The sequence below is a fragment of the Balearica regulorum genome, chromosome 3 (assembly GCF_011004875.1).
Source record: "Balearica regulorum gibbericeps isolate bBalReg1 chromosome 3, bBalReg1.pri, whole genome shotgun sequence".
Classification (NCBI taxonomy): domain Eukaryota; kingdom Metazoa; phylum Chordata; class Aves; order Gruiformes; family Gruidae; genus Balearica; species Balearica regulorum.
The window spans coordinates 49457946-49469629 of NC_046186.1; the positions used below are offsets into that span (position 1 = coordinate 49457946).

The 11684-nt window shown below is 42.9% G+C and overlaps 1 protein-coding gene across 7 annotated transcripts in view; it reads left to right on the plus strand.

Annotated features, from left to right (window-relative positions):
- Window positions 1-9880, plus strand: part of PRDM1 (PR/SET domain 1) — a 103744-nt gene extending 93864 nt beyond the window's left edge. For 6 of the 7 annotated variants that reach the window (XM_075747805.1, XM_075747807.1, XM_075747809.1 and 3 more), the window contains 4 exons: window positions 4758-5866; window positions 6175-6303; window positions 6716-8265; window positions 8296-9880. In XM_075747805.1, the coding sequence (XP_075603920.1) occupies window positions 4758-5866; window positions 6175-6303; window positions 6716-7291 (1814 nt within the window). In that variant the 3' untranslated portion in view covers window positions 7292-8265; window positions 8296-9880. Of the gene's footprint in view, window positions 1-4757; window positions 5867-6174; window positions 6304-6715; window positions 8275-8295 lie in introns of all 7 variants that reach the window. The other variant, XM_075747804.1, reaches the window with a different exon arrangement.
- The last annotated feature ends 1804 nt before the right edge of the window (window positions 9881-11684 follow it).

The following is an 11684-nucleotide window of genomic DNA, read 5'->3' on the forward strand; positions in this document are numbered from 1 at the left end:
GATTCAAGACAGCAGTTAGGCATGTACTTAGTTATGGGTTTAACCCTGTCCTCCATGTTTTCTGGAATTGGGGCCTTTGACCTAGTCCTTCAGACGCTGAAGCACACACCTACCTTCATGGCCATGATTAGCTCCGAATGGAGCTATGTAACTTCAAGTGGATGTTGAAGTGCCTGCAAGGTGTTGCACAATTAGTGGTAGAGGGAGGGCTCTGCGTTATCCCAGCAGTGGAAACTCAGTCTGGTTTCAAATGATCCCCTTCTCCTTCCTGCCTGTTTTGAGGCCACTGATGTTGTTTTCTATCAAGATTTGAGATATGTCACCTTCAGATGGTGCCATTGTCCAGTAAATGGTTTTAAGTGCAACGGCACAAGATTTCTATATTCTGCTGGCCAAAATAATCAATTTTCAGTAATGTGTTAAATGTACTTAACCTCATTTAACTGGGCCCTCAGATTGTCTTTTAGTCTGTGATATTTTATTTTTGGAGTAGCAAATGGATCGAGGAAATTTGCTTCAGGGGTCCCACATAGTTTAGCATTTCATTCCTACCTCATTATAGGAGGATTATTTTGGGATGGAGGGTGGAGAGGGTAACATTTAAAAAAAAAAAATTTAAAAAAACCAAACAATTGCATTGACTCAGGACATGACTATTTGATAATAAAGTTGATGTATTGCAATCACATGATGCAACTTCCTGCTGCTCATGTCATGTTTGTATCGTCAGTCAAGTATGGGCAGGTGACATCTTCTTTTGGTCAAACTTCAGGAAAAAAGTTTTGAGTTGAGGGGAAGACAATTTGCATATTTACAAAACATTTGGCAATCTTTTTTGTTTCATTAACAGGTTTAACGGGGTATTATTTAAAATCTTCCTGATTCTCTGAAGATTAACTTTTTAATGCTGTTTCTTAAATGTGATTTATTCTTTTCTTCTTCCTGCTGGCCCTGACATGCTGGCCGTTAACTAAGCCCTGCCGCTTGCTTTCCCTTTTGTTTATGGGCAGTTTCACTTTCTGCTTTGAAGCTTTTCTGTTTGGGTTGAGAGGAAACATCTGCACTTGCTTAAAAAAATGCCTCCTGGAATCTTCAAAAGGACTCAGGAAAATTATTTTGAAATGGTATGAAAGGTTGTCTTCACAAAACCAGAATTTGGGGTCTAAAGTTGGCTTAATATTGAGCATTATTTGAAGGCTGCCTTAAAGACCTTCTCTGAGAAAAATGTTTCCAAAGGCATGTCACCCTGCCTCGGACACATTTAGAAAACAGATGATCAAATTATAGACTTCTAAATGTTGGTCTCCATTCTCATTTTGAGTGGAAACACTCTTTGTTTTGCCTGCTTCACAACTTCGAGGTTCTCTTTCTACTAGCAAAAGAGATGCTTAATTTAGATCGAAAATGTGAATCGGCATAATTAAGCTCCACCACTCAAAGTGTTTAGTACCATCTCACTCCTGAAATTACTATTGAAATTACTGTCTGCCTACAACCGTTTTTCAAGTTTTTAGAAAAAACAGATCATTGTTTTTATGAAGTCTCTCAGGCTACAGCTCGGATCCCAAGAAATGAGAGCAAAGGCTACGGCTATGTAGCAGTCTGTAGCTGGAACACCCACATTGGAGTGACTTCAGGCAGCCCCTCCGCTCAAGTTTTATTAATACCTAAAAGTAAAGGAGTTTTGTCCCTTTTCCTCTTGCACACACTGACTAATCTCAAATCTGAGCAAATAATCTGTTGACCTCAGTGAGAAGTGGATCGGGCTCCTCAAGAGGCACGTCTGGGGTTTGTTTTTTTTTTTTTTTTTTCTTTTTTTTTTTTCCCCTCCTTCCCCTCAAATCAGTACTCTAAAAGTGCAGCTGCACTGGTCTTGTTTTGTCATGAACCTCTTTTCTGTGTGTCTCTCTGACCACAGAAACTAGACAGGTCTTGGAAGAGTATGTGCCTATATTGATATATATGTATATGGGGGTGGGAGGGAGAAATGCATTTCAAGAGCAAGAGGGAGACATTGGGATCGGTAAGAACTTAAATATAAAATCACAAGTTAAGAAAAAATAGCATTTATAAGAAATATATCTCTCTAACTTTGAAGTATGGCTCCTTTAAGAGCAACAAGAAAGGTTGTAAACCTCTCTAATCCAGGTTCAGTATAAAAGGTAAGAGCCTCTCCTTGGCCCTTCTCTTATTTTACACCGTGCTGACACGCTTCTTTATGTTTTGATCTCTCTGGTGTTCCCAAGCGTCCCTTGTGCTCAGGTAATAGGGGAAAAAGCCAAGAGGGGATTTTATGGATCAAAGTTAGCTTGCGAACTAAAGAGAGCTGGCACAGTTAGACTTGAAAAATAATCTTTAAATATTGTGACTTCTGTCTGTGCATGGAAATTAGGAGGAGGAGAGGCTTTACCGGGAACTTTGAAGGGAAGGAAAGAACAATTATCTTCAGTCTGTCAAGTGGGGACATGGGCCTGTTGCACAAAGAAAGTTACGTTCTCGGTGTGAGCTTCCTTTCTGTCACTCGCAGGCTTGCTGCGGCGCATAAGCCACGTACGTCCCCACCCTGATGTTTAACCTTGTGACAGTAGGAGCCGTTCCTCCAGCTGACGCGGCCCCGGTTTCTCTATCACTTTTCCAGCAGCACCAGCACTTCTTCCTCTCTCCCTCCCCCAGATTCTTTTTTTTCTTTAAAAGAGAAAAGTGTCAATTTGAACTTCCTGCTTGACAGACCCCACTGAGAAACTGATACGGGCCTGATAAGGTGGTATTTATTTATTTGTTCTACTGCGAGCCTTTACAAGTCCTGCTTCCCGCCCCCCGCCCAGCTTTCAATACTTCCTGGTCTCCATACTTCCCAGTGCTGATAGTGTCACCGGGAATGTTTGTGCTGAGACACTGGTGTGGTGACAGGCAGCTGATAAGAAGATGTAGATAACATTATCCATAGTGCCATTGTGGAGCTTCTTGAACCTAGTAGGACCTCTGTGTTATAACTAAAAATCTGGGTGGACATTTAGAAAATGAGTTGCCAGTCTACAAGTACGGACAAAATAACAAAAGAAAGTAGATGATTTTTAATGCCAGACAGTGCAACACACTATTAATTTATCTTTGAAACAGCTCTGCATTCAACTTTAACATTGAGAGAAGTAATTGGGAAGCTGTCTGCACATTTACGTGTGTACGTGCTTGCTTACAACACACCCTATGTTTTATCCTAAATACTTTAATTGAACATAACTGTGTTCAATTGCATTTCATTGCAACTTGAAAATACACAAACTGCCCGCATATCTCAAACTAAATTTGCTTGCTACTAGTCTAATGCCATTTGAAAAAGGATGCTGCTGTAAAAGTGGGTTGCTGCTAAAAGTAGGAGCATGCTTTGAAAACAGCTCGTTTTGTGGGTGCATTTATTAAATGGCTGTTTCATTGCCTTATAGGGTAATGTTGCCAAATGATAGATTCCGTCAGAGTAGTGAACAGTGAAGCAAAGGATATGCATTCAAAGTGGCGTGGTCATTGCCTGTTCCCATCTTCCTCGCTGGGTTCAGGTGGTCCTCCAGAAAACATTGGTTCTCAGCCCAGTTAATGAAATAAGAACAGTCAGTCACAAAAGGAGAAGTTTGGCTAAAGGGCTGCGATGATACTTTCGAGTCACATACCTATTGGCGTTGACTTATACCTCCTGATGGAAAAACTTGCACATAACTAACCACGAACACAAAGCCTTCTTGTAGTTTTTCCCCTATAATAAAAAAATCTTACAAGTCATCATTTCAAGATTATATAACTGTTAACTTTGGGAGATTAGACAAAAGCAGACTTCTTCTTCTGTTTCAGTGTACTGTTTATATTATTATATTATGTCCAGATAACAAGGTAGAGTCTTTGAATACAAATAAACAGTGTATGCGTTGAACTGAGCTGAGTGGATGTTAGCTTCTGTATTTCCTTCTAAATACATATTTCTTTTTCCTTTTTTTTTTTTTTCTCAAAGTACATTTCAACTTAAGCTGGAGACAAGCAGTCTTGCTTTCTTTTGCTTTGCTTCAGCATTTTTTTTTATAAAGCACAGCTGTAAGCAGAAGAGTTTTGCATAGACTGAATGCCACAGAAATCTGCAGTAAATAGTCTGCTTTGTTGTAGATGTTCCTAAGCAGTATATTTAATGAGTAATGATCTGTTTACTGATGGAGAATACCTTCTCTTTGAAGAAGGCTTTCATCTTAGCCAGCCATGGGTTTTTTTGGTACTATAAGTAATTGAACTGGCTGGTGAAGTGACTGCTGTGGTTTGGCAAAAGCCGATTTGTCATGCCTTGTTATTTTATTGAGGAACATTTCTGGGAGCTTGTGTTCTGCAGAGTCCTTCTGTTAAACCTATATTGTGAACAAATGCTTGTTACCGCATTTATTGGAAATACTGCTTAAATAGACATTTGACAGCGAACCCTGTCAAATCTAAAGGGAAAGAAAGGTGAAATCAGTTTGCAAAGTGGAGACTAGCAAATGAATCATGATCCGGATCTGGATGTACTGGCTGGTGTCCCTTAAATTAATGATGCTTTTTGTTAACGCTTAATACCAGCAGGCATTTCTGCACACAGAAATCAGTTTTTTGGCGAGTTAAATGATTGCTCGTCTCCAAGAGTGACGCTTCCTTCCCACTAACCTTGTAGGAGTTAGACTCTGTTTTGGAGAGAGATAATAACGGTGGCATATCTAAATAATCATTACCTTGTCTTTGTGTTTCAGCACAAACCCACGTTAATCCAAAGCAGCACAGTGCTGATAAAGATGAGCTCTATCAGAAAAGCATCCCAAAGAAGGAGCACAGTGTGAAAGAAATCCTGAAAATGGAAACCAATCCTCCAAAAGGAAAAGACTTCTTCCAGAGCAACATTTCACCAGTTACTCCAGAGAAAGACTTGGATGATTTGCGTAAGAACTATAGCCCGGAGAGGTGTTTCTTCCCTCGAGTTGTCTACCCTATCCGACCTCACATTCCAGAAGATTATCTGAAAGCTTCCTTAGCATATGGGATGGACAGATCCAGCTACGTTACTCACTCGCCCATTCAGACATCTACTACACCGAGTCCTTCTGGGAGGAGCAGCCCAGACCAAAGTTTACAAAGTTCAAGCCCTCACAGCAGTCCAGGGGTCACGGTTTCACCACTGGCACCTACTTCCCAAGAGCACAGAGAGCCGTACTCTTACTTAAACGGATCGTATGGCTCAGAAGGATTGGGGTCTTATCCTGGATACGCGCCCCCTGGCCACCTCCCACCTGCCTTTCTACCATCCTATGGCCCCCAGTACCCCAAATTCCTGTTACCTCCATTCAATATGAGCTGTAATAACCTGAGCGCTTTGAACAATATCAATGGCATCAACAATTTCAATCTCTTCCCAAGGATGTATCCTCTTTATGGCAACCTGCTCAGCGGAGGTAGCCTTTCCCACCACATGTTGAACCCCACCACGCTCCCCAGTTCGTTGCCCAGTGAAGGAGGCCGTCGATTGCTGCAGCCCGATCATCCGAGAGACTTCCTCATACCAGCCCCTAACAGTGCCTTCTCTATCACGGGCGCTGCTGCCAGCATGAAGGACAAGCCATGCAGCCCCACCAGCGGGTCACCCACAGCTGGTACAGCAGCCAGTTCAGAACACATAATGCAACCTAAACCTACCTCAGTGGTGTTGGCTGCCACCGGCGGCGAAGAAGCCATGAATCTCATTAAAAGTAAGAGGAATGTGACCGGTTACAAAACCCTCCCATACCCACTGAAGAAGCAGAACGGGAAGATCAAGTATGAATGCAATGTTTGCTCCAAGACCTTTGGCCAGCTCTCCAATCTGAAGGTAGGCAGTGGAGAGGGAGACACAAGCCTTCTTGGAAGGCTCTGGTCTCTCCCTGTACGTTACATCGGGAGAGGAGGGACAGGCCTCCCTTGCTTGTTAGGCTACTTATCAGTCTGGGCTTAATGTGGCACCCCCCAGCAAGAAAGCATGGCTGTAAAGACAGCGTTTCAATACTGACGCTGCCTAATTAACTAGATAACATTGTATTTTGGCAATGGGAGGCTTCCGCTAACTTTAGGAAACATCTGAAAGTACTTTCGTTACAGTACTGGAAACTGCAGATTGTTAATTGCTTTGTTTCTCCCTAGGTGCACCTCCGAGTACACAGCGGAGAGAGACCATTTAAATGCCAGACTTGTAATAAAGGCTTCACACAGCTGGCTCACCTCCAGAAGCACTATCTGGTACACACGGGAGAAAAACCCCACGAGTGTCAGGTACGTAACACACCGGATACAACCTCCCTGGAAGGCCGAAGGGACGGCAGGGCCCATGCACACCCCGTAGGGCACGCGGGGAGGGCTGTGCCGCAAACCTTCGGCTGCTCAGGGCCGGCGGCCGCATCGCAGCTGTTCCCAGCCCTGGTGCAGCATCTGTCTGAGACAGCGGGGTTGCCTTTAGTCTGCCAGAGCAACATCCGCCTTATACAGTTTTGCCATCGGCTGTACTCAAAATGCTGTTCAGCAATATTTGAATAAAAAAAGGTGGGGATTTTTTTCCCTTTATGCGAAAGTGTGAAGCTATAAAAAGCTGCTGCTTCATCTTGCCGTCTCCTCCTAGGTGTCTCTGATTTAAACCATAAAATCCCCTCCCACTCACTCGCTGTTTCTCTGCCACCCCCCACATCAGGTTTGTCACAAGCGGTTCAGCAGCACCAGCAATCTCAAAACCCACCTGCGGCTCCACTCTGGAGAGAAGCCTTACCAGTGCAAGCTCTGCCCAGCCAAATTCACCCAGTTTGTGCACCTGAAGCTGCACAAGCGTCTCCACACCCGGGAACGTCCCCATAAATGCATCCACTGCCACAAGAGCTACATTCACCTCTGCAGCCTGCAGGTCCACCTGAAGGGCAACTGCCCTGTCGCCCCTGCCTCTGGCCTCTCCATGGAGGACCTGAATCGAATCAACGAGGAGATTGAGAAGTTCGACATCAGTGACAATGCCGACAAGTTGGAAGAAGTGGAGGACAATATCGACTTAACATCGATCGTGGAGAAGGATATACTGACCATACTCAGGAGGGAAATGGAGGGAGCTAATCTGAAAGTGTCTCTACAGAGGAACCTGGGAAATGGACTTCTCTCCTCAGGATGCAACCTTTACGAGTCGTCAGATATGTCAATTATGAAGTTGCCTCACGGTCACCCGCTACCTCTGTTACCTGTAAAGGTCAAGCAAGAAACAGTTGAACCGATGGACCCTTAAGACTTTTTGGCAAAGTGATTTTTTTTTTTTTTTTTTTTTTAATTTATGACTTGGCAAGTCAGGGTGCCTGTAGCAGTTGCTTGTACATAGTTTCAATGCTGCAAAGCAATCTTGGCTTACAGTAGTTTTCCTCGCTCTCCAGCTGAAAGAAGGAACTCCAAAGTTACTGTTTTCTCAGGGCATAAAAAGGGGCAAAGGACTGTGCATTGCCTCGCCAGTTACTAAAAGACAATCATCTATCCATAATTATTTTTTCAATGATAGTACTTCATAATTTATTATGCAATTAATCATTCTAAAAGCAATAATTAGGAAAATGTTTACAATGACTGGAAAATTCATTGTAATTTTTACTTTAAATGTTTTTATTTTTTGTTTTATGGCCATTCTTTGTAGATATTTTTTTCTGCACATCTGTTTTAAGAACCTAAGATTGGGGTTTCAGTAAATGTGTTTTATGTACCGATGTCTTTTAAACAAATGTGGTTTTTCGTATTGCCAAAGTTGGACATTTGACATACAGAATCCTAGATCTGTTGGTTTGAAAAAAGACAACAACAACAACGCTGTGTACTTTTATGTGCAAATCACCCCACTGGGAATTGAAAAGGAAAAAGAAACCAAACACCCGGAGTAGCAGCAAGTGGGGAAGAAACCGCTACCCCTGCCTCTCTGAGGATAGGAGAGAGATTGTTCTACCTGCAGCTCTGCCCGGAACAGATGTGGCACAGCAAACCCCAACCTGCCATGGACAAACCACAGGTTTTTTAGGAAACAGCTATAGCCCCACACGTTGTCACGTAACTTTATGACCAAAGGAATGCATCAGCTTGAAGTGGCTCTTCCAAAACAAAATCTCACTTCCATTCTTTTGTTTCCAAAAGCAGTTTAAAAGCAAACACACAAATATTCTTAATATTCTGCCTAAAAAGAGGGTTTTGGCAGACTTCTTTCCTCTCTCTTTTTTTGGGTTGGTTTTTTTGGTTGTTTTTTCTTTTGGCCAGAGCCTTCCAGGGATAAAAAAAAATAAAAAATGGTCAGATTCCCTGAGAAGGGGGTTTGGTTTTACATGTATTTCCTTCCCTCACTTTGCCTGGGTAGAAGTGGGGAGCAAAGTCCTTTCCTGGCACATACTTTTTTTTTTTCCCCTTCCTTCCTGTACGACTCAGATTTTTCTCAGTATTTGTGTTTGTACATTTTGTGGTTAATTTAATTAAAGAAGAAAAGGGCATTGCAAAGTTGTTGAACAACAATTACCTCAGTGCTTGTGTCCAGTGGTGCAGACAATGCTGTTTTATCTAAATGCTTTGCTACTTTAGAGAAGAAACCAAAATGTGCACAGGGAAAGATAGAATGCACGTCCTTTTATCTTTTTGTTTTGCTAAGCCCAAAGATGATATGGTGACGTTTGAGGTGTAGCAAAGAATACATGTATATTTATAGATATATTTATACCACTATACTATATATGTATATGTATATATATTTATACCACTTTAAGTTGTGAGCCAAACCATGTAATAAAACCTATTTTTCATCTAAGTGTGAAAAGCAAATGTTATCCAGTTTTGCATGTTACCAATGACCTCAAAGCCAGAAGGTTGTACTAAGGCATTTATCGCTCGCCAGCGCGTGCGCGCAGCTGTCCAGGCGAAGCCTGGACTTGCAAACGCCTTATGTGAATGATGTCACCTGCGCGTGGCGTCTCAATGAATCCGGTGGGAATGACCCTGTTTGCAGGATGGGGGCGATGGGCCCCCCCTGATGGGGGAAGGAGGCGGGTGGTCAGTGAACAAACAGCCAGAAAATGTAACTGAAAGAACTTAAAAAGAAGACAACCACGATCCGTGTGTGGTGTGTTCACAAAACACGGCGAAGGGCAGGATGGAAGTTAGTGGGGATGAGCCCCTCGTCTCGTTGCACCCTGCCATTAATGAGTTGCACGGTCAACTCGCATAAATGTAAGCAGCATTATTACACACCTCCCCTCCATGTATATCTTTTTGTCTGGTTATATTCTTACAGATTTTAAAATAGCCCACTTCAGCAATCCAGGATTCGGTGAGCTTTTTGTCAGCAAACTTCATTTTAATGCCTTCTGTTAAAAAAAAAAAAAAAAAAGATGCTGAAATACAAGTCATTCAACACAGCTTTTGAAGGACCACAGTTCATTACATTTCCACTCCTGCAAATTGTGAGGCTGACATCTTTTAAATGTAGCAATAGTTCATAAATATAGTACTTGTAGGATAAACCAAAGTATCACTACTCTGTCACTGGACACACACTTTTCCTATTATTTGCCTGTAGTGCTTTCTTGTATTTGATACAAATTTTACAAGAATTTATATGCATCAGCTTTAAGAATTGTTACTTCTCTCGACTGTTTCCCCCTTCCCTTAGAAGTTTTACATGTGAATGTAGCAACAATCAACAGTGTTTTGGGGTTTTTTTTCTGTCTCTCTTAAGAAAGACTCTGACCAAAGTTATCAGGCTTTTTACTTTGCTAGAACAACAAACTATCATATGTTTACGTATTGGTTTACATCATTATTTATGTGCAAATTGTCAAATGTAAATTAAATATAAGTGTTCATTGCTTTACTGATGCTTCCCTTGTCTTCAATCTCTCTGCACTGACCTCCTGCGCAGCCTCCTTGCGGGTGCCTTCCCCTCCCAGCCGCAAAGGCCGAGGGCGATGTCATTTCCAACAAGTTCTGCCTTTGTGGGCTCTGATTTTCTGTCATCGAAAGTTGCAAAAGCAATGCCAGAGCTCAGTACCCTGGCTTTGTTAACTATGGCGCTCTCTTCATTTTTACCTTTTTTTTTTTTTTAAAAAAAAAAGGATTTAAAAAACACCCCAAGAATTTTCAGTGTTTCGATGGAAATACTTGAATACTATCTGCCTTGCAGATATGTGACCAGGGTTCTCATTTACATATTTCCAAACAATTGTCATTTCTGGCCTGAAACCCTAACCACTGGGACCACAATGACACACTCAAAATGTTCAGCGTGAGACCACTTAGTCCTGTATCAGCGTGGTGGGAACTGCATTCAAAACAAATGTGGATCTGTTTTCATTGCTCACAAACGAGACGCAAATGCGAACTAAATCCAGAAGAAGGTCAAGTGTCCGTTCCCCCTTCCACCACCTCAGTCAAAAAATAACAATAGGCCAGGATGCCCCAGAAAAGCTAATTCAACATTTGCTACTTCCATCATTGACCATGAGATCTAAACCAGAGAGGCCATGTGCTGCCCTGCCCTACCTGAACGTTAAAGAAATAATGTTCCTGCTCATATTGAGACACTCAGCGCCGTATGATGTCTTAAAAGTACTTCACTGTCCTCCTAAAAAAATTCATTTAAACATCTGTCTCAAGAATTTGAAATACTGCCAACACCAAACTGTGGAGTTAAGAAAACCAGAGCACTGTTGTCATAAACGTGCCAAATGCAGCATGTTATATTCTTATATTCGACAGAGCTATTGCTGTAATATTTTTTTTTAAAAAAAACACAACATAGGATAACCGTTACCACCATAAATCATACTTCATTACTTGGCAAAGCGTTACATTGCGCTGGAGAGTTATGTCCTGGGGACACTTGTAAGCTTTAGAAGATGTTTAATAAAACACATTACATAAAAAGACAATGCGTGTTGTAGATCACAGCCTCACGAGGCCGAGCGCGGCAGCTGCTGCCTTCGTTTCTGGCAGCCCCCGAGCCGGTTGGAAGCTGCTGCAGGCGTGTATTGTGCCCAGAATTTCAGCCATGGCAACACCACCACCACCAGGTCGGCTAATCGTGACAACGTTAGCAAGGTGCAGGAGTGGGGGGGAAACTCCTCGTTTTGGGTGCTGCCATAAAATGGAGGCCTGCAAGGTCACATGCCCCTGGCAGAGAGCCACGGGCTGCCTGTGGGCGAGCGGGCTCGATGCCCACCTTGCTGCCATCTGCATGAAAATGTTGGGACCGAGCGTGATGTGGCCAGGAAGGAGATGTGCACTTTCCTTCCACGGCTTTGCCAGCTGAGCTGCTTTTGCCACAGGACAGGGCAAATTACAGCTGAGATAGACAGACTCATAGATTTAAGGAGGATCCTGCCCTTCTGTCTGGTTTATAAAGCCCAGTATCTCTCAGCTAGTTGCTGGGGAAGACACCGCTAATTCTCAGCATGGGCAATTACGACTTTGAGGTCAAAAACTAAGAATGTGACTCACCGAGGGAGTATGAGCCCTTCGGGTTCAAATCAGCGGCTGCCGGTGCACGGCTGCGTCCCAACACGTGCTGGGACCGCGCTCCGCACGGGATGCAGCCCAAAACCTCTGCTGTCGTTCAGAGGCGTTATGCTAGAGTGAGGCAAATAGTTGTGGCTGTAATTAAA